General features: G+C 41.9%; 1 protein-coding gene across 1 annotated transcript; it reads left to right on the top strand.

Moving 5' to 3' along the window:
* Positions 1-425: 425 nt before the first annotated feature.
* LOC118422817 (glutamate receptor ionotropic, kainate 4-like) lies at positions 426-23,041 on the top strand. The gene is made up of 19 exons (XM_035830594.1): positions 426-543; positions 1,193-1,279; positions 1,661-1,846; positions 2,712-2,820; positions 3,429-3,571; positions 4,048-4,241; positions 4,766-4,819; positions 5,228-5,449; positions 6,565-6,672; positions 7,121-7,234; positions 7,368-7,538; positions 7,766-7,856; positions 9,573-9,825; positions 10,520-10,631; positions 11,334-11,465; positions 14,498-14,596; positions 15,964-16,127; positions 16,919-17,135; positions 17,986-23,041. Exons 2-19 carry the CDS (start codon positions 1,198-1,200, stop codon positions 18,418-18,420), a joined length of 2,886 nt encoding a protein of 961 aa, XP_035686487.1. The 5' UTR covers positions 426-543; positions 1,193-1,197; the 3' UTR covers positions 18,421-23,041.
* Positions 23,042-23,771: the final 730 nt, after the last annotated feature.

Here is a 23,771-nt window from a genome sequence, read left to right as displayed (position 1 = left end):
CTTATTGTGAATTTATGACAAAGACGTTAGACGTAACGTTGCCAAGATTTAGGAAAAGGCTAGAAGAGTTAAAGTTGGTTTGCTTTACTTGAAACATCTGGCCCAACAGTACAACTGTCTTTCACAAGATCTTTTAAAGTCTCAAAGCTCAACACTAACATGTTAGCAACTATCCCTGCGGAGATCTTCTTTGTTTATTGAATTATTAAAATCGTCCTTCCAAGAAACTCGTACTTCATTTCAATTCTGTGTCGCCAACCATCCGTGCACTTCGGCTTAATGGCCCCAATGATTCAATATCATCCATCTTTAATGAGGCAATTAACCTCATCTAATTAATATGCGATAAGAGCACTTTATCGATCTAATAATGGCGATAATTAGATGATGGAGGATTGGGGATTTGGCTTCCGGATTGCCGTGGGTTGGGTTCGGTAATGTGGTGATTTCTGTAGGTTTGCTTGGCGTAGGTCTAACCGGTTGTCTTCTTGTACTCCACGGGTGAGGGAGGAAGAGCGGAAAGACACAACGCATCGGATTCAGGTAAGGGCGGCTACCTACTCATAATGTGAGATAACAAGCATCTATTGTATGTCATACTTAGGTAGGCTTGAGCTTTGTTTCTAACGACTTTTAGAAACTTTCATCGGCCTTTCCATTTTCTAAGAAAAAAGCAATCTAACCAGAATTTCCACCCGGTAAATGATTGAGATCTGAAATGTTTTGTGTGTTTTACAACTAAAGTTGAATGTAAGATTGTTTGTATAGTATTACGTCATAGTGAATAAAAATATAATTGATGCGGCATACTGGACGAATGGTTTTTTTTTTTCAAATTGAAAGACTGGGTACAGCAAAGTCAAACGAGTTACAATTCCTGAAATCGTGTGTAACTGTTAGCCACATACGTCGTAGGCCGTATATTTTGGAAAATACGCATGCACGATGCAAAAGTATGTACTAAAGGACTAAGCACACAAACCCGAAAAAATTCTTCATTTTCAAAATTCGTTGTTTTATCTGTAAACTCTTTGGTCGTCGTGTGGTGGCAGAAAGGTCTCAGCGTCATCGCAGCCTCTATTTGAACGGGAGTTTAATAGGAGACAAGTGGGCGTGGTGTCTGAAAGGGCAGTTCTAATGTACATATATTTTCCAATATGGTGTCTAATTGTCACACGCTGAATGTTTCTAGACACCATGGCAGGACTGAGAACTATCTTCCTCCTCGCCATCTTATCCGGAGCGGCAACAGTCGTCAGGCCTGAGTCTGTTAGAATAGGTTGGTGTGTTTTCATTGTTGTATACCTGATAATTTTTTCAGGCTGAAAGGCTGTTTGTGCATTGTTCATCTTTATATCATGGGTCCTCCTACAACCGCCATTTTTTTCCGCTATTATTATCAGGCATAGATGTGACAATATTTTCAAGTTGAAATCGTGACAAAAAGCTAGCCTTGTACACATTCAATTATTCACTAGATCTCACTCACTCATGATCATTCACTCACTCACTCATTCACACCCTCCCTTCCTCACTCACTCATGCTTACTCAGTCACTCACTCGCCCACTCACTCACTCAATTCCTCCCTCACTCGTTCACTCATTCACTAGCTCACAAACTCACTAGCTCAACAATGTTTTTTTTTTCACTACACAAAGGCGTTCTGCTTGCCCCGGGCGGCAGTTGTCAGGAAGGGTCAGCCTCCAAGTGCGCGGGAAACCTGCTGGCGGCGGAGACAGCGGTGGAGGCCGCGAACGACGCTAACCGGGACGTCGGCGTGGCGCTGCAGCTGAGGAAGGGCCTGATAGTAGGGGGAGAGACGCGCGCCCAGATGGCACAGAAAGGTAGTCAACTTTCGCCTGGAATCCAGCCTTGTTACATGTAGCTTTTGTACGATTCCTTGGGTCACTACTCCGACTGTTTGAAGTGTACTACAGCTATAGAATGGCTAAATTTATGTTGACTGATGTTCTGCAAGCTTCTTCTTTCGTGAATTGTTTCTTCAGGTTTGCAAGTGGCTGGATCATCAAGTTTTCAGTATCAAAACCAATCAGTTTTGTCGGTTTTCGAATGGTGATAGACCGAAACGTTGACTACTTAGAGAAGACTACTTTGCTGTATACAAAGAACTCTCAAAAGTACTGTCCTGCTAGTTTCTTTCATTCTTATACACAAACATATTCAGCCGTCTCAAATGATAACAAAAACAATGTAGGACGTTAGCTTGTATTAGATGTGAAAGTGCTACCTAAAAATCATATTGTTTGGACGCCCCACTTTCCTTGTGATATGATTTGAATGGGGAAAGCTTTTTAAGGATTGGAAGGGCACCGGAAAGATAAGACCATTGGCTTTATTAGCAAATGGCTAGAAGCTATCAAATTTCATCTAATTGATGAGATTAAGACAAGTGGACAGAATCTATTTAAATTATCACTTTGCAGACAATCATATTAGTATTGCATCTAAAGTATTAGCTGGCTTTATATTTTGAGACGATAACAGAAATACGCTACAAGCGCACGCCACCTGTAGACTTATCTGCATACTACAAGACATTTGGGCGTCCCTAAACATCGGTCACCATGGGTTTCATTGAAAGATATTATTAATATCAAAAGAAATAAGCTCGAGACTGTCACTCATCGTACAAGCTAGGTTGTTGTCTCTTTTATTGACCTCAAAGACCTTCTTGTTTATTTTCTTTAGCTATGGATCTAGCACAAGGTGTCTGTGCCCTGTTTCTGATCGGAGATGACGAACATAAAAAACGACTCGACGATGTCTTTGCTTACGTCACGAACGATTCCATTCCAAGGTAGGTAAAGCGTCACAGTGAAAAACAAATCATGAATTTACCTCGTCATTTGAAGAATACGTCTTCTACTCGACTGTGTCACTAGATGGAGAGTTTCAGAGACTACATTATATCGCAAAATAAACAGAGCTCAATAGAGCGTTTATCTTTCAATCATGTTTTCTACAGAATAGCTTCATACCATTCGGCATTGTTTTAAGTGACACATGGGTAAAGTACTAGATAAAAAGAGTTCATGCCTATCATACATGCTGGATTCGTAAAAGGATGTGATGCCTTGTCTTACTTGAATGTAATAATTTGTGTCTTCTCCCATATCTTAGTGGCGTCAAATGGCTCAGTGGCTAGGCTTGTGGGTCCAAAATCGAAAAGTCACGTCTTCGATCCGGCGATACATTTTGTCCTTAGAAAAAGCACTTGACTTAGATGTCTTCCCTCCTCCCAGGCGTAAAAATAGCTTTGGTTGGGTAGGTAAAAGACGGTGGAAGGAGAGGTTTGGGCTCCATCTGCCAATAGCAGGCTTCAAACACAGTGGACAACAACCCACTACCCCTACGGCCTCAACATGTTCATGGGACCACCTTGATTTTTACCTATTACCTTTCCAGGTTTTACATCCACCGGCGGGTCTCCCGCAGCGACTACAACTTCTACCTGCTTCCGGGGAACGAGAAGACTCACGTCATGGTGAGCGCCATCACGCATGCGTACAGATGGCAGTCCGTCGCCGTGATCCACGATGGCGTCTATGGTAAGGGCACTATAAGACGAATGCAAAAGGCCAACTATCAGGCTATTGTAGAAATACTATTGGCTTCTTTAGTAAAAGCAACTGCGACATGTTTTTTGGGTTATACACAGGTGTTGACATTTTCAGCTGGATTTTACAGGCAAGTGTTTTGCCATCTTTATTTTGTTTAATTAATAAAAAAGACCTTTTCGCAATTGTTTGGTACCCGGTACGCTATAGAAATCTCGGGTTTTCAGGTGGCTTGGATGTGCAGATGGGTCATAGGTCACCATGTCTGCGTTAATGCTCTTTCTTACATTATCAATATAACTATCTGGCGCCATATGGCTAGCTTTTTCTACCTTTGTATTTTCTGTAACAATGTTGCTTCTAAATCAACTACAAAACTACTAAATTGACTACCTTCACTTACTCTTTAGTTTATTTCTAACGTTGTTATCGGAAAAGTAACACTGTCATAAATTCTTTTCTCACAGATATGGAAGGTGTTGAGCACGTTCTGGCCCAGAACACTGACGACCGTGTGCCGATGGGTGTGTACATCCTACCCGGCCGTGGCGTGGTGTCAGATAGTGATGTTCTCAGCACGCTGTTACAGGTTCGAACCTCAGGACTCCGGAAGATCATCTTACACGCCGAGCTAGACATCATCAAGACGGTGATCAGTAAGGTGGGTAAAGAAATGTCATATCTCTAAACAAGCCATCTGGTCTGACGAATACATGACTTTATAACACATCCGATCTACCAGGGAGACGTTCTTGGATTTGTTTCTTTTGTCTTTTCATGATACTCTTACATTTTGCATGATACTCTAATTAATCAAGGGTTACCAAAATACAATGTAGGTCGCAGTAAGATGCTAGTGTTGTTAAAATCTATTGAAATAGTGGCATAAATGAATAGATAAATGAATAAAAAACATCCATTCTCAGTTTCTTCTCTGCTCTTTTGTTGGTTTTCTGCCATTACATGTCATTTTAGTTTAAAGGAAAGTTTGTATAGGTTGTGTAGCCATTTAGTCCAATAAACTGAAATTCATTTATTTGATTCACAAAGCTGTGTACTATGCATGATTGTTCATGCTCTACTGTACGGTTCCTTGCAGTCCTTAGCGAATTGTGTAGTGACTTGTTATGATATGCTAATTTCTTAATCAGCAACATAATTTTCTTCAAAAAACGCTTGTTTTAGGCTGTTGAACTGGACATGGTGAATCAGTACTATCATTGGATGGTGTCACATCCGGTAAGTGTGTAATGTTGTTTGCTGTATGATAAGACCATTGTAATTTAATAAGGTTAGGGAGAATTTCTATATCTGCATTGTTACTATACTCTAATTGATATTGCTAATTAGTGTATGATGGTAAAATATATGCTAATACATAATTTTGTGGAAATAATTGACCAATGATTATGAAATGATACGGCTACCTTCTATGATTAGACAAAAGACTGAAATGGAGGCAGGCCGTAAATACTTTTACCAATTGTACGAATATGGGTCCAGTATGGTTTAGTTTATTTCATCTACATCACCATAAGCCAATGGTATTTTTACTAAGTATGTGCCTTACTAGATGTATATGTTGGATCTATCGGATAAACATCGTAGCTACATTTTGATGACTCATTAAATGTTTATACCGTCCAGCAACCCTTGGGCAATTGGAACGAAGCCCTCCCAGCAGACATACTGGGAAGTCCTGAAGCGCGAATAACAGCGTTCCAGCACTCCATGCCCTCCCAATCAAGCAACCCGTATCTGCTACTGGTGGACGATGCTATCACCGCCTTCGCGAAGGGAGTGAGAGCGCTGAAGGAAGGGGAAGGGAGTGCAGACAACTGCCAAAGAGACATTATCCCGTACCTAAAGGTTAGACTGCACGCCTTTATGTAGCTTTGAGATAGAGTGGGTATATTATTACCTTCGCCGAGAAGGTTATATTTTTGGTTAAGGCCTCATGTTGTGCCCCAATATGTAGGTCAACAACATATAACTAGAGCAGCTGTGTATGGATTTTAATGATATTTGGTATTTGAGTAGCGGTTTCGGACAGGAAGGTCGTGTTCGAAAATGGTTGGCGTAGTCTTTTTCCGTCAGTTCGATAATGGGCCCCCTAGAGGCTTCCTAAGGTACTGCAGCAAAACATCAATTTTTGACATCTTGTGTTCTGAACACTGTGGTCGTGATTTTAGAGTGATAGATAGCCTAAGTGATGACTTACATAATGCAATACTAATTTAAACAAATCATCAGCTAACTTGCATAATTAATGAGAAAAGTTCATAAATCCACTGAATTCCATAATAGGACTTTCAAATTTGTCACATATGTAGCTGAGAAAGAAAAATGTCCAGTACATATTAATCATGCAAATGCCGACCTCATTTACATAATTAATGAGTAAACATGAACATGTTGACGGATCATCATGATTTTTGGTATGAAGATAGCCCATGTGACGCCATACATAATGCAAATCATCAGTTAATTTGCATAATTAATAAGGAAAGTTTATAGATCCACTGCAGTGCATGATAGGACTTTCAAACTTGTCACATACGTAACTGAGAAAGAGAGAAATGTCAATGACACATAGCCATTTAGCCCCCTATCATCATTTACTATTCGGCCAGGCTGGAGTCTGGTAGAGACTACATGATTGAAACAAAACACTATGAAAGTTGCGCTGTGAAGTATCACTACAGTGTTCATTCATTGTCACCTTCGCCAAGAAGGTTATGTTTTTGATAGCGTTTGTGGGTTTGTGAGGAACACATGTTCATGCAGTCATTTGCTATTGGTAGGTACTCTTTGGTAATACATTAATAGGACCTTAAAGGTATGATTATTTGGCGAAGGGATGTGTTCTTCGAACTCTAGTTTTATAATTTATTCTTTGTATACTTATGATTGACACAACATAAAGATACTGATTGTTAGAAATACTATTATCAACTATTCCCGATTACTTTAATTTTAAACAGGGCATTTCGTTTGAGGGGAAATCCGGTACGGTCTCTTTTGACTCTGATGGCGCCCGCAGCAGCATCACGGTGGATGTGCTGGAGTTCCAGAGATCTGGATTCATGTCGGTGAGTTACCTATACAAAGAGAACAAAGTGTTCAATACCAAGGACAGGGCTAGCTTCGTGTGGATTCAAAATGTTCAGCACCAAGGACAGGACTAGCTATGTGTGAATTCATAGTGTGCAGCAAAATGGATATGGCTAGCTATGTTTTAATTGCAAGTGTTTATCACAAGGGACTAGACTTGCTATTTGTGGAGTCAAATGGTGATGAGTACTAAGAACTGAGCAGGTTGATGGTGTTCAGCACCAAGGATAGAGCTACCTTTTTGTGATCAGCACTAGTTGCATGGCTTATTAATGAAGTTTTTTCAAAGAACATGTCTAGTTGTGCATGTTTGTTGTGTAAGAAGTTTTTGTGTATGCAGGTAATGGTTTAGCATCAGGGTGTTAAATCTACTTTTTTGTCTGGATGCAGAGACTATTCACCACCATACACAATTTCCTCCTGCAGGCTGGCTCCCAAACGCTAGGTGGCAGTACTGCACTACCGAGAAGTATGTACCTTGCCCCTTCAGCGGCATGGAACCTGTCCCGGCGCAAAACTTTCAATATCGTCACTTTTGAAGTAAGATAACGTTTCGTACATCTATTTATTAGAACCATTTGCATTTGTGGTTGACAGAAGACCGCATTAAAGTATCAAAAGTTGCGTTCAAATTACATTTTTTGTTCTACTTTTTTCTATCGTCTACTTTTAGGATAGTATCTTCTTCAAAGATAAGGATCACGGATACCTGGTGGACCTGTTGAAGGAGATGGCCAAGGAGAAGAGAGGAAATTTCAACTACAATCTCCAGATTCTGCCCAAAGGAACGACCCTGAGTGACGTCATCAGAAAGCACTTGGCAACCGACGCAACGGATGGACAGGTGAGTGTGTGAGTGAGTCAGTGAGTGAGTCAGTGAGTGAGTCAGTGATTAAGTGAGTGATTGAGTAAGTGAGTCAGTGATTAAGTGAGTGAGTGAGTGTTTTTGTGACAAACTGAGGAAGATGCTGTTGTCAAATGACTACCTACCAAGAGCAAAAGGCTTTAGAAACAAGCTCTCTGACTTTGACTGATCTTTCACTGAAATGTTTAAGTTTTTCTTTCATATAGCAAGACTTCGCCCTCACGTTGGCTCCTCTTCGTAAAAAGTTTCTGGCTCAAGTTGACATCACTCGGCCCATCGCCACACTGGGATACATAGGTAAGGGTCCATACACTTAGTCGTACGATTACTATACGATCGCAAACATAAAGTATGTTAGGATACAAGTGCATGTTTCTTAGCTGTCTCGTTACGTCGTAGGACCTTGGTTGTGTCTATCACCAATGCTTGAAACCTCTCCTCTCAAAATCCTTTGACGATCTGCGATAAAAGTAACAGTGCCGCAATGGCAGAACAGTAGTGTCAGTCAGTCAAATTAAAAAAAAAAATCTCGTTATTTGCAAATTGAAGAAATTTCTTACCTATGTTCTACGATTTCTTACCTATGTTGGCAACCCTTCATTACCGCATTTTTCTTTGATATAATCGTGTAGAATTGTTTCAATCTAATGGTAAGATTCATCTGGGCTTCATATGCAATTGAGTAGCACGTCAGTTTGACTACAAGGAAAAGTAGGTGCATATTCGACAAGTTGGCGCGTATTTACAAATCTAATTTTTATCTATTTATTAAGATTCTCCAAAATACAATGACAGGTATAACGGAACAGGTTCTTGTTAAAAGACTCCTTTTCAAGGCACACTCCATGGCGCAATCTGGAGCGTTTGACTGGGAAACCCGCCATAGCTCGCTCACTGAAGGAACACAGCTGCACAGTCTTTCCGAGGTCAGCACAGGATTAGGCTTAATTGAATATGCCCTGTACGATGAAGCAGGGAAAACTAAGTAAGTACCAAAGGTCGAAAATTGCTGGCCCCTTGAGCTTAAACAATCCCTATGCTTTACTGTTGCGATTCAGTAAAGTTTGTGCCGAGCGGGCATAAGGGCATTGAATCAAGGTCGATTCTTCTTCCATGCCCGAAAGCCATTTTATATGGGGTTATCTTATATTGCTACGATGCCCATAGGTCAAGGATGTAGGTTTGTACCACTTGGAATGTTTTAGAGGGGGTAGATATTTTTCGCTTTGCACTTTTATGCTTATCTTAGTAGTGGTCTTTGCTTTTCTGGGTATTTCTTAGGCAATAAGTCAAACATTATTTTTGTCCCTTTTTTTCACTTCGTGTGCCCTTATCGTTGCTTTCGTCAACAAAGGTCCCAACTGCTTCGGTCTATGGTTTATCTTAACACCAGAGGAGATTCAAGCGAAATAAGCAGAAATGTACCTTTGGCTCTCGCTTTTATGATAATAATCATTTTTAACATGTGAAGGGCACATTGTTCCAGGAGTAAACTTTTGATTTGGCATGTCATTGGCCTGGGCTCCCCCTTCGCAGCCAGGGGATATTTTGCGAGAAGCTTTACGACTGGCGGGGCGGAGTCGACAGGGTCTGTAATAGCAGACTGTCATCGGAACCTTGACCCCAGTGTCATAGTAATTGCCCTTTGAGGGGCGATCATAGGACTCACACAAGAAGGGACCACTGCTTTTCCGATGAGTGTGGTAGGATCTTTCACGTGCTCAAGATATTGCTATCCAAAACACGGCGCCGCCATTCAACGTCCTTTCCGAGATACAGCCATTGTCAAAGCCGTGTATTTATTTTGACCTAGCTGAGGTAAGGAAATTTGTTTAAAGTACCTTTTCCAATGACACATCTGAGCATGTCAACACAGGACCTCTTAGCCTGGTTTTCAGCCATATTATAGCACTTCTGTATTTGCAGAGAGAACAGAAGCGACTCGGGAGCTATAATACGGCTGGATACCAGGCTATACAACCTCTTGATTCACCGGATGTGTGTTGTTTCTAGTGACCATGCGCAGACAGGACCCCCCAGCCATCACACTCCTGTCTCCACTGCGCAACTACACATGGGTCTACATCCTGGTCGTCTACGCATGCGCATGCATGCTGTCACACTTCATAGACAAGCTGGACCCGTACGAGTGGGGCATGCGCAGTAAGGACGAGGTGGAGAAGAGGGACGACTCCTTCAGTTTGATTGGCAGCTTCTGGCAAGGGTTGACGTCATTCTGTCGACAGGGGGTGGAGAAATCCCCGAGGTGAGTACAATCTGATAGACCCCCATTCCACTAGACGGCGAACGCCACCACACTGTTTCTTGACTTAATTGGAATATTATTCAAAAGTTTAACATATTAACGGAAAAAAAACGCAAAGCTCAAAATAAATAGCTTTTGTCAAGAAATTCCTATAGGGTGTTTTGTCAAATTTTAGGTCGCAGCGCGCTAGTAGTATCCAGATTTAAAAGACTTAGGAACTTTTTAAATTCAATCAATCTTTAAAAACTTTTATGACATGTATGTGTTAATATTTTGTAAGTGCTTTGGACCCAAGAGCTCTTGAGTCGTGAGACACATAACACAGGACACTCTGTCTTATTAAATTGAGATTGGACGCCTTAAGGCTCTTTTAAAACCGTATCTGTTTATCATGCAGAACAGACAAGTAAGCTTCACTAGTCCTTTAATGCAATAATATACTTATTGCGATGTCTTGCCCGAAGGCTAATTGGTAATTATAAGATATGATATAATGAAAACAATGACGTAGTGGAGTACGGTGCTACTCTAACTTTCAACTCTGATTTTTCTGTGTTTTGGAAGTAGTGGGAGACAAAAGACAACTTTTTTTTGTCATTATCTAAAGCTACTTTTCTCCAAAATGAAAGAGATTTTGCACCACATAAACATCCGCTCTTATCTAACTTGATTTCTTTTTTGACGTTTTACATAGGTCCATCGGTGGAAGAATCATCACCGGTAGTTGGTGGTTCTTTGCGCTGGTCATCTTCGCCTACTACGTGTCTACTTTTTCCGCTATACTCAGTAAGGACGATACCATCAAGGTACGGGTTGAATGCTTAAGCAGATATATTGCTGGACTCCGCCAAAATACACTGCCCACTCGCACATCGACGCACTTAGGTTGAAATTGCGATTTTTAGTTTAATTTTGCAATACTCAAAACGGCGCAATTTTAGTAGTACTTCATCAATTCTTCTTTAAGTCTCCTAAACGAACATCCTTTATCATCGCCAATCTACTTTGATGTATAATAAACATATATTTTTTTTACTTCAGTTAAAACACTAAGTTATATGTCGAATATTCAGCTTAGTAAGGTTTCAGGATCGGCTAAATTGGCATTTTGACCTTCCATTGTTTTCTCATTAATTAATTAAGATAGAATGGAGCCCTTACGAATTTCGATAGACGGGCATAAAAGTATTCTATATCTGATTTTTGGGCCATATGGATGACGTCATCAGGTTTTATTGCCCTTGATATTCCCTTTTTCTATGAGAAAATACATCACTTTGGTACATACCACTGCAATGAAGCTGTGTTTTCATGTACATAATGATGAAAGCTTCAAACTCACGTTAGCGCCAAATGATATCTGCTAATAATCTGTAATTATTAGAAAGTGATATTTTTTAATTAGATGAAAGAAAAAAAACAAAGATGACGGTCGGTTCTGTGCCATTTGGCGGTTTTCGTGGAACTATGTGGAACTGAATCTAACAAGCTGTGTGGTTTGGTTTCAGGTGAACTCCGTCTCAGACCTGGCCTATCAGAACAAGATCGCGTACGGACTGAACAAGAGGATCACGCCGCTGCTCAACTTCTTCAAGAACACCCAGACGGAGCCTTACGCAACCATGTGGCGCTACATGAACGTAGGTACACCCCATTGAACTTCACAACAAGTCAGTGTAAAAGTTTGACCCAATCTTCTATAGTTCCTTGCCTTATCATTGCGCTGCTTGCAGTCCCCTTACATTTTGTTCATAAGTTGTTTGTAGTAGGTTACGTTGATGTAGGTTAGACATCCAGGTAATAAGGTACACCAAAAAGTAGTTACTCAAGCAACTGGATATGGTTTTGGAAACGGTCAGACGTTTCAACTGGAATCCACCAGTTTTCGTCAGTGACACTGAGATGATCTGGAAGAAACAGGTCTTTTATACTTTAACTATGAATGAAGACAATTTCAGATGTCCAATTGGAGACGTTGTAAGACAATTCAGACTGAAGACAATGCAGTGGGTTCTTAATTCGAGAATTTGTAACAAACTATATCAAGCGAAGGTAATAATTCAGGGTATGAAACGTGTGGTATTCTTCGTCTGTATGTGATGGTTTGTGATATATAAGGAAGGTTATGATAAATAAAGTTATACATAGGTGGACTAGAGTTCGGTCACACCTCCTTTCCACTTGTGTGGTAACCTCGCTGAGACCTCACTGTGCGACGACGCAACGACGGAGTGATTTGACAGAACGCTCAACAGACCTCATAGTGTTTTGTATTTTGTTTTCTGCTCAATCACATTTGTCCACTCTACATGACATGTCGATGATAAAATCAAGGATTGCACAAATCTAAACTAGGTCGCAGTGAAGTCGTAGCGCGATCGACGTCTATTGGAATGTGGGCTTCAGGGCACGGTTATATTTGTCAGGGTTCGTCGTACGACTTAAATGTAATAGAATTTCTAACCAGGCTCCGACAGAAACAACTGCCGAGAAAGACCTCAAGCTTTTTATCATTGCAACATATATTGAGAAGACATGGTGATATGACATGCTCATTAACTTATAGTTATGCCGCCATCACATTGAAAATAATACATGAGTACATAAGTACAAAAAAATACAAAATGAAAACAAACATTTCAGAGACAAGAATTTTAAACATGCAGTACATACATTTGTACCCGACGATCCCAAGAATGTTTGGGATCGTACAACAATGACGTTTGTGACCTGGTCCTTAATGGCCATGACCTTATCACCTGAAACACATTAAGAGGGAACCTTAGACGATTACAAACTATAACAGGGTTCTTCAGCACAGTAATCAAGGGAGAAATGCCCTGTAGCTGATAAGATGGAGGATTACTATGGACGGGGCGTTAGCGTTACGTCGTCAACTGTGAACGATTTCAGCTAACTCTCAGCGAAACCTAATCCTATTTACTAGCCGAACAGACATTCCAAAAACGTAAGATGATACCTCACTGCACTTGGGGCACAGGTGCGGCACTGCGGGATTCGTTCACTGCGGCACTGTTGTGTTTTTTTCTTTTTTCGTCAATTTTGTATAATCAGGATATTGCATAATACGTAAAAGTATGATTTGGAAGACAAAATACACAAAACGTAAGAGATTTTTTTTTCTCTGAAATTCGTTGAGTGTCTTTCGAAGCCCGCAGTGCCGCAACGGTGCTCCAAGTGCAGTGAGATACCACCTTAAGCATCGAGTTTCTTCACAATGTTAATGGGTTCGACACCTGGTGTCTGTCGATTGGCGCCGAGGTTAGACTTATCCTGGGATTTGCGTGTGTGTTATTAGCCTGGATGGAACCTTAGTTAGTTTTACGTCCTCTCCGATAGCAGTGACTATCATAGCGGACATAAAACTAACCAGACTGGCGTATAGGTTAGTCCGGTATGGGCGTGGGGCTTGAAGGGCAGCCGTGATGGTGCCAAGATATCTCTAGTGCCAGAACCTCTGCCAAAGTATTTTGAAGGTTTTCTATTACCAGTTATTCAACTCTGCAGAGCGTCGTATGCGGCCTTTACAAAATAAGTTAGGCACTTTTGTGCGCTTGATCTTTAGCCAGCTCTCAGCCAATCAGAGATCGGCTTCACCTAAAGAAAACAATCTTCTGATTGACTCAAAGCCAGTTAGAGGCCAAACCCACAAAATTGTAAACCCTAACCGTGTTTAGCAAATCCTCCACAAGGTAGAGTGTTTTAAGTCCTTAAGTGAGACCCTGCACAAAAGAATACCCATTACCTTTACTTTAAGAATAAGGAGGCCATTCCAATATTTTTTTTATTTGAGAGAGAGACTGTTTCAGTAAGCAATCAAAATAGGTTTTCAACATACGGAACTTTGAAGCAAAATCTTGCCCATCCTTTCAAAATATGGTAGAAAACACCATAAATTACTTTCCCAAGCCATATAAACTTAAAACACCTTTTACGTCATAACGTCAAGAATAAAACATTCAAAGCCATGTTCTAGATACACGATATCGGTAGGTTAAATCGGCTTAAAATGGACCTTTTGAGTCCCTCCCCTTGAGGCTTTACATCTTTGGCTAATCCTATTAGTTTACAGGGTACACGTAACAAGTGACATGGCTAATCTCACGTTTTGAGGCAGAAATAGTATTCATTGGCTTAGCGTAAAACTGGATTATCTTTAGCCATTTGCAAGTTTTGGCTGGGCGTATAATCATTGGTCCAAGACTTGAAAACAGCTTGAAGGCTGTGCAATTTTCATTCATTTATTTATTTCTTGGTTTGGCTGTTCAGCGCGCACAGCCAGGGTTGCCCTACTAGCCTGTGGCTATTACAAAGGGCCAGCCCTGCTGACAGACAAGGCCAGTTTCAAAAGGAAGTTAACATGCACAGGAAAAATAGATTATCTTAGTAGCAATATTCTTGGTACGACTAATATAAATACAATTGGTCTAAGGTAGCGTATACAGTGTCTACAATGATGGTGAATCTACAGGGAGGGGTAAGGGTCAGTGCACATACATGTATAGGTCGCCTTGAGTACCCCAGATTTTCCGTTTGAAGAAGGCAGTACAGGTGGCATTGTGCGATTTAAGGTCTCAGAGAGAGCGCAGCGAGAGCGCCGTCCTAGTGGGAAAATGTACATGTATAACATTACATTGCATTCTTGTTGCAGAAGAACCGGCGTAACCTGGTGAATAGTAACGATGTGGGGATGAGGAAGGTGATGGGGGATCATCAGTGTGGAGACGGCGGCAAGTTCGCCGGGACTAACGTGAGTTAACCCGCCGCCTTCTTCTTAATCATGCCGTTGTCCATCCAATTTCACACCTATTAAACACCGCAACACAACAAAAACGTCGGCTCGTCACAGTCTAGTAAGTCTACAAAATATACAAAATATGGCTTAAACGCGCCTTTAGGCATATGTCCCTAGGGAAGGCGGGTCTATTCTTCATTACTTTACTGGCAATTTTGTGTACCCTATACAGATAACCCGTTTTAGTTTGTCCCTTTAATTGAATTAGCGGGGCTGAGGTCTCGGCGAACTGCTACAAATAGAGTAGAGGCAGGGCAGCCGGGGTAGACTTTCCCGCCATAATAGACAGAACTCCTTTCAATTTTCTGGGCATTAGGCAAAGCGGGAGCAATTTTCCGCCTAAAAGCATCGTGGTGTATCCCTCACAGCATACATTGCTGTCCGTACAACAGGAGATCGACTGGTGCTAGTTGTTCACGCTACTTCTACTCGCCAGGATGTTCCGTCTTGATTTACTCGCTGTTTTTAAACACTTCGTTTGATCGCACTGTTCTCCCTATTTTTCCATAGCTTTAAAAGAATATACAGACATAAGACATTTGGCTGATATGTAGAGAAGTCTGATAGTATCGACCCTCTGGTATTCTGCATGCTTTTATTATTAATGTTTCATTTTTTGAAAGAATTCGGTTCATTACCCTTTATCGCAGTATTGAGATATTTGGCATCCAGTCGACATTGTGTTATAATAGATTAAATGTATTGTATGCTTTAATATACACAGTCGTGTATTGATGTAGATCCATGAGTTTGGCAGTGTGCCGCGATGTTGATGGATTGTTGAAACCTACCAGGCCGTCTGTTGTCTGTACGCAGAATATGTGATAATGGCTAATAGAAATGACTCACAGCTAACAAGTCATAATTTTCTAGGAAAGTTATGCCCCGAAGATGACCCTTTTATTTTGTTGTTTTGCTCTTGGAACGTCATGCTGTGCAGATCACTCCTCTTTGATGATTTCCAGGGGGTCTCCCTACGTTTTCATTTAAAAACGCCTTTCGTAGAAACATTTGCCTTACAGACCAATGTTGTTTTTAGGAAAGCTATACCTTTCATGATGTTTGTGTAGTTATACCTTATAGACCAAATTTGTTTTTCTGGGAAAACTATATCTTGCACTATGTTTGTCTAGATAAACCTTTAAGATCTGTGTTATTTTCCTAGAAAGGCTATATACACGTTACATATCAGTGATTTTCTAGGCAAGCTATGTCTCACACAGATCTTTGCTGTTTTTCTCAGAAATCCTATACGTTACAGACCATAGATGTTCTTCTTGGAGACTTATACCTAATACAACGCCCCTCCTTTGGCTTTCTAGGAAAGCTACGCCTTCATCACGACCTCTCGTGTGGAGTTCGACTATCGAGACAAGTACAACTGTCAACTCCGGACGGTCGGCAACTACTTCTTACCCTACGAACTCGGTCTGCCCTTCCCCAAAGGCTCCGTCTTCAAGGACATATTCGACAAGATAATCATCGAGTAAGTCTTCAACAAAGTACTCGTTCGGGCAAGTAAATAGAGTTATCTACCAACACTTGATAACGAGATCTCTGTAGCTTAGACTGGCTTAGTTGTGATTGCAAAGAGTTTATGCAAAGAAATTGCCCCTATAAATGTAGATTTTCTTTTGCTTTTTTGAAAACTTTGTATCCATATATATTGAGCAATTTGTAAGGTACGAAGAAAGCAATCAAATTATTAATAATTTGCAGTTCTAACAGGAAATCTCGCCAATAGACCACTTTTCTTCATATCTATTGCAACTTCAAGGGAAATGTGTGCACTCATTGTACCCAATGCAATAGTCAGTACATTTCCAATACGTCAACACACTGTATGATGAAAACTACTATGTAACAGGTTTTGCACCTGAAATACGTACTTCATACGCGTTACCCACATGTTTAGCTTACCAAGTGTATGCTTAGCAGCCTTACAGTTGGGATAATATTTATACCAGTAGTTTATTCAGTTACAAACCCTGGGAATGACATCTCGGTTGGCGCAGCTACCCGTCTTTGGAAAGAGACGTGAATTAGCGGTCCCGTGCACAAGGGCATGCCTTGAAAAAGTTAAATGGGATGAAAGGGCAAACCTTCCTTGTAACTCTGCTACTGAAACAGCAAAAAAATCACATTGTGCCATTAGGCACTATATGGTCTTACGCGTTTGCCTCTAAGCAATGCCAAGGTCTTAAACCGTCAGTTTTTTTATGAAGCATTGTATATGAACAATTCTTCATTCTTGCCTATCTGACGATGTTCCTCCAGCATGCAGAATGACGGCACCTTACAGAAGCTACAGATGAAGTGGCTGATGAGCCCGGCCCGGCAGTGTCCGGGAGAAGACGCTACAGCCATGCATGTGTTGGCTCCAGACGGTCTCGCACCTATGTTTGTTGTGGTCGGAGGGACCATCGTTCTCGGGGTCGTGGTTGCCCTGGTGGAACTGATAGTCTACAAGGTCCAGGCCAAACGGGAGCGACGGGTGAGTCTACCGTTGTAGTTGTGTCGGAGGATAAGTTAAAGAAACAAGTGCCACACCACCTTTTTTTTTTTACTTTAATTAACTTCATTCCACACCATTACAAAATGACATCATGCAAATGTGTTTCATACAAATACAGGTCAAAAGTATATAAGTCCCCATTGATGTCTAATAATTTGCAGCAAAAAGCAGAATCCGAAGATAGCAGTCACTGTATATAGATCCCCTTTATGTGGTGACCAGGTAGATGCTTACATGTATCTCTAAAGACATTGAGCCAAGTAATTGTCCTTATTATTTTTGTTTGTTTCTTTTGTCGGTATTTTTGAGTGCCACTCTAAACGCAACGGCTGTGTCAAAGTTGTGCGTCTTTCATAGAGTTATCAGAACAAAGAACCCCCTCTGCAGTTCTCACATTGACTTAGAAACGTTTGCCAATGATCTAGTCTTCAGATTCTTTCCTTCCATAAAACAACATTTTAACAGCTTCACATAATCGAACAATTATGACAAGAACGAAGTACTAATCACTTCTAAAAGTAGTCAGGCATAGAAGATCGAGAAGAATGCGACTATTAAGGCATGGGTCATTAAGTGAAACACGAGTCTTAGGGCAGGATATCGCGGTCTTAAGCTGTTTAGAGATTTAGTGAGGCTAGATTAGATCTTAATTGCACCTTGGTTGTGATTAATGTTTACCACATTATAACTGCATCGCTTAGTATTGCTTAAATGTTGTTACATTGTAGATAATACATCTTTGATTTTTACTTTCAAAGTCGTATTTCTTGTACCGAAATAGAGGGCACAGGGGTCAATGTAGAGTAAATCTTAGCATCTTCTTTTTCAGGAGAAAGATGTCGGTATTGGAGACCAGAAGAGAGGTTGTTGTGACAGATTCCTCAGCTCCTGCTGTGTTGGGAAAGGGGACAAGAAGAGTGTGTCCTCCAAGGGTGACGACAGCGATAGCATGGCCAAGGTTCCGGAGCCGCTACCTCCCCTCGCCATGCCCTTCCCTGTCAGCTCCAAGGAGGAGGAGGAGGAGGCCAGCCGTGCTGACGAGCTGCTGGCGAGACTGGCCGCCATGTCTAATGCTGCGGCCGCGCTAGGGCCGACGGGGGATTACCGTTCTGCGCAGAACGGATTTCCCAAGCCGCCCGCTAACCCCACTCTTAATCAGGGAGTGAAGCGGGACGTCAGCGGAGTCAGTAAGCAGGGCACGTTCCGCGTGAGCACGCCAGATAAGGAACCGGCCCCGGCTCCCCCCAGCGACTTTAGAGCCTAGCTTGGCAAAGCTGATTACAACTTTACTACTGTGTAAGCCATTTAGAAGGTTCCAGATGAGAATTCAAAAGGTTAAAAGTTATCCAAGCTTAACACTGTCAGCATGTCTTCTCAAACGCCAGTCTTAAAAAGTCAACGCAGAACTTATAGATGGATTAAATAGTGGCGAGTGCAAAGGTATTAAAGTCACCTTGCCATCAATAATGTTTAATCAAAGGTTAATTGCAAGGTTGTATCTATATAGGAACAATTTCTACGTGAAGAATAGATTGATTTTAGAGTTTGATTGTGCACTGTTCGCGGAAGTGTACTAGAACGAGCTGTCACTGACTTGATGATGAACTACACGGACTTTTCTTGTTCCCAAATGGAAGGCAATTTCTCAGAGCTAGCGTGGAGAATATAAGCTGCCCAAGTCGCCATGTTTTATTCAGAACGCCAGCTGTAAGAGTCCATCGTACCCCGGATAGAGCGAATCTCATCACTCATCAAGTAATGATGACATTCACGCCAGACTATCCAATAATCCGAGCGAACGGCAACAACTCGAGCGTGTGAATCGGCGCATCACTCGGAAAACAAAATGAAAAATAGCGCGGATTTGCGCATCACGGTAATGGTAGGGAGCTCGGCAGGGCGCGATGAGTGACAAGGTGTGGCCGATATGACGCTGGGTCACAAACTTTACCATCCAGTAACTTCCGTGCCGTAAAGAACTTCAAAAGCCCAAACAGCTATCAAAGTGGGCTTATTTGGATGGTATGTTACGGGACACAGCCAAAGCAAAAATAACGTATTGTGAGTTATGAAAAAATATACACCAATAAAGGCCTCATTACAGTTACCCCTTAGTCTAACTATTTGACCGTTGGGTCAGTAGAAGATCTGGGAACTAGTTTTCACTATGTCATCATTTCTTTTTCAAATATCATGCATAACGAAAATGATTTCTATGACTAAGCGCTAACCTTAGAGCAGTGTCACCATGATTGCAGTAGCCACTGTGTTGCCCTCTGGGATGAAATGAAGCATTTCAAAAAGCCACAGATAGATTGAGTCCCAATTATACGGCTCTCCTGCCTTAATGCTCCAGGCCGTATTTGGGTCGCATCCAAGTACACTTACGTTGGCCATTTGCCCAATTTTCAGACTTCCCCTGTATCGAACTTGCAATTTCTGCAGGCGATTCGGGCGGTACTTCCATCAGTACAGGGCGCGCGGATGCTTTTAAGGGAAGCTTGTGTAGTCTGCACACGTCCAGGTTCATGTGTTTTTAACCCGTTAAGACGCTCTTGAATATAAAACAGGATTAAGCAAGTTTAGCCTGTAATCGTCTGGAAGGTGCCGGACCGCTGACTGACCCCTGCTTTAATCACTGTAATCGCTAATATCCTTCTCGGCTCGTTAGATGCCGGTTAACCGGATCAATCTTATCGGGTTAGCACAAACATTAAAACGCCTTTAAGGATCAGGAATTACTTTCTTAACTCTCGATCTAATAAGACGGCTTTCTGAATCAAGGTTGCAAAGTTGCCTAATAAAGGATTACAGAAGGCAAGTGGAATACCAATGATCTCCGCTGCCTTAATTATACATTTGATCAAAACCTGCCATCTTCACGGAAAGTTCTTAAAGGTTGATATGACAAAGTATAACGCTCAAAAAGAAAATCGATATAATGTAAATGAACAGACTAAACCCCAAAGCTGATAATAACCCTCAAACCTAAGCCTATTTTATCCCCATGCACCTGAATTAGAAAAGAGATAATTTCTTGATCTTCAACAGAAACCGATAGTTTGAATCTTTTATCAGACAGCTCTTGCTAGAGATGGTCAGCTTTAGAATCGATGCCATCGCTTCTACGGAGAGAGCGTCTTCACCATGCCGTTAGACACGACCCAAACAGAATCTGACACCAAGGAGCACCCGTGAAAGCCATATGCCGTCTGGGAACACTTTTACGACAGTATGATTGAACGCCGCGCCGTTTTACGGCCACCCTGCTGCCTATTGGCAGTTGAGTGAATCATGGTCGCGCATTGTTCTGCCATTAATGTCGGGTGATGAACAGAGATGATACGCGCACAGGCTACAATGGGTGCACATTATGTACAGGGACGATGCCGACGGCAATCTTGTCCTGGTCACAGCGGGCAATCCTTAACTGCCAGAGGCACAGGCTTACCAACCCGCTCAACTCACAACATGCCCTCAACACGGATTTAACTCGACGAATGCAGCTTGAACCAGAAGAGGTAGAGAAGATCCCAGTTGAAGAAAATAATGGCGCCACCCGGAGTGTGTTCTACTCTCGGGACACGCAGCGATAAGCACCGGATTCTCCACAGCGTGCGAGCGAGAAATCCTTCCAGAATACCTGCTGGAGCCGTAAAGCTAAATGGTCCGTTTATTTGACATGATGAAAGACCGCATGGTTCAGATAATATCATGGTGTGCCGGTAAGGCACAGTTAGATGTATTGCCAAGTCGAGGAAGAGACTAACTTACAAAAGCTCACACACGCTGTGAGAGGTGATCTTACTTTTTCTGGTGCGTGCACTGAAAGCCAAGAGGATTATGTATGTTCAAAGTAATAAAGGTCGTGTTCAAATATCGTGCGGTAGCGCCTGGAAATCAAGAAGAGATTGCAATTGACTAGCATTTCTGTCAAACAAATTTCCCTTAACAAATGTATATTTGAAGCACCTGATACCAAATAAAAGTTTGATACGAATACGAAAAGACAATAGGCTCAATGTTGAATAATAGCAATTGGAAATTTGTTAAAACATTTTTGTGACAACACCAAGAAGACTATCATCCTATTGTTCCTGAACGTTGAACAGAATATTGACGTTGCAATCTTCTTAAGCATGGCGCCTGAAAGATAAAGTACTCTGCTCTAGACCAAAAATTGAACTTGACAAAGCACCATTGTTCAAGATTAAAAGCTTCTCCACCACTACCGCTGGAGTTCGTCAAACTTCGTTTACGGTTCGAAGCGCTTCTTAGTACAAGTACCGAGACGCCAGCAAGACGGAAGGAGGATTTATCCTAAAGGCCCTCTAATCCCTATCTCCCCATCCACTACTCCCCGCAGATACGAAAAGTACGAGCACATAAACAAGTCCCTTTATCAGCGGCGGTGTGCTGATCCTCAACCCGCGCACTCAAGCGTTTTCACTTTTATTATAAATAAGATACTCAGTGACCAGAGTGCGCGGACTCGAGTAAGCACCGGGTTCTGCGGCTATCCATACGGCCTGGCCATGGCTATTGGAATAAGACATCGTAAACAGCCATAGAGAAGACAAAGGTCGAGATACCCGTTAGAACTAAGTGATGCGGCACATTGGTATTGGAAAATCTGAAGGCTGTGGGCTTACTGAAGTTGACTTGAGTACGATGAGCATCTGGTAATTGAAAAAGCAGCTCCGTTCTCCTTCACGTGGGCTCTAGACGCCAAGGTGAACGTCTCCGGCAAGGCATCCAATAAGAAAAGGACGATTACCGCATTACTTCCAGTAGAATAAAATCAAGTGACTTTTGTAATGGGTGAAATGCTCGCAAGGGGTCTTCCGAGCGAGTTCCTTCCCAGGAAATGAAATCGCTAAGCCGGGCTGCCGCCTGATTTATTTCTCGGAGTCAGAAGGAATTCTGAGCACGCTCCAAAGAAGCACTTTGGCAAGTTCAAGACATAATACTGATCATGCAATAGCGTCGTCCATCCATTTGGGTGTTTGCGTTAGGATGCTATCTTTAGGCCGTATGACTGGAACATCTCCAGGGTACTGAAATTACGGTAGTTGTTTGTCTGGTGGAGACTTTTCAACTTTTAGAAACTTGTGACCTATCAAAACTCTTTTGAAAAAAAAAATTGTCAGTAATTATCCTTTCACTAGTTATTTAGAAATAACGGTGCTTAATGGTTATATCTATAAATGGCATGACTAAGCATACTTGACAGATGCAACGCTAGGGGCGACATTATATCTCACGCATATTTGTTTGACGTCTCTCTCTCTCTCTCCTATCGGGATTTAATTGTATCCAACTATGTATTACAGTCGCCGCTTGTTTATTCATCGCTCATAAATTCTTAATGCTCACCTGCCCATCTTATTACACTACTTTGTACTATCGTTTTAACTGACAGTAGTTGCTGTGCTCGCGTCCATCACGAGTTTCTGCAGCGTGGTGCGCAGGCCTGTGGATGGAAGTGACAGGCAGATTCATCAAGCCAGTCCTTGGCGCCGACATTCATCAGCACCTCCGACGAATGATATACATTACGGCCCCCCTCCCGAGAGCGAGCCGAGAGACTTGCGCTCCGTGACGAAGGTGCAAATGCCCTTCTTCGGGATTAATCTACCCGAGCTTAACTGATGGCAGTGCCTTTCCCTGCTGCAGCAAAGGCTCCTGTATCGTGTGCTCAGTTGGGAATAGAGAGGGCGTGCTTTTTCTATCCAAACTCCACAGTATATCAAGCTAAATATGAGAAGTAGACGATTACAACGACAGACAAATAGGACACAGTCACGATCTGCCAGCATAATGTCTGTAATCGGAGGATGCAACGTTGACAAAGAAGTGCGATCAAAAACTACCTTATAATCAAAGGCACTCACTTCTTGCAGCCCTATTTGTGGTCAATTATCATTTGTATCCCTAGGCATGATGACATGTAAGTGTCTTTAAGATCGGCCAAACGGTGTTATTTTGAACAAATGTTGTCAATTATGAAGCACATTCCTGTCGCCGGTGGCATGTATGCTCTTGATGTTCTGTCAGAAAAATGAGATACCGCTGCGTTCAGACACATCAAAGAGATTCTTTACTGCTACAGTGTCAAGAAAGGCAACTTCCAAACATTTATCTTTCGAATGTTCAAAAGTTAGACAACTCAATTCTCACCCCGAGTGTTGAGGCCTGTGTAGCTATTTGTCAGTCGGCTGGGGAAAACGCAGGGGTGCCATTTACTGGTACAACCCGCGCAGATATCGCCAGATTTGTAGGTCTACAGTCACGTGTACGCTCTAATCAATGCAACAAAAGCGAAAGATAATAGCGGCAATAGAGCGCCATGTCCATTTACCCGGCGTCTCTGGGGTGCTTTCACCAGTATCGTTGACGAGCAGGTTCTCTACTGACGAATGTGGCGCAAAACAAATGGGTGGTTTTCCACGCCGTTACGCAATTATATTTTAATACCCCGTATTTCTGTACTTATGGATTAATTCTGTACTAAACCATGAATGCTCACAAACAGTGTGTTCTTCAAGAACACTTAATTAGAGAAGCCATTAAAATCAGAGTCGGTCCTTTCGGCTCCTCTGAGTTTATTTATTC

Source organism: Branchiostoma floridae, chromosome 9 (genome assembly GCF_000003815.2).
Source record: "Branchiostoma floridae strain S238N-H82 chromosome 9, Bfl_VNyyK, whole genome shotgun sequence".
Taxonomy (NCBI): Eukaryota; Metazoa; Chordata; class Leptocardii; order Amphioxiformes; family Branchiostomatidae; genus Branchiostoma; species Branchiostoma floridae.
This window is presented reverse-complemented; position numbering and strand designations above follow the sequence as displayed.

Coding starts and splice junctions, on each gene's coding strand:
- LOC118422817 (XM_035830594.1), top strand. CDS start 1,198: ATGGCAGGACTGAGAACTATCTTCCTCCTCGCCATCTTATCCGGAGCG. Junction 7,857..9,572: donor CGCCACACTGGGATACATAG/GTAAGGGTCCAT, acceptor TGTTGTTTCTAG/TGACCATGCGCAGACAGGAC. Junction 14,597..15,963: donor GCAAGTTCGCCGGGACTAAC/GTGAGTTAACCC, acceptor TTGGCTTTCTAG/GAAAGCTACGCCTTCATCAC.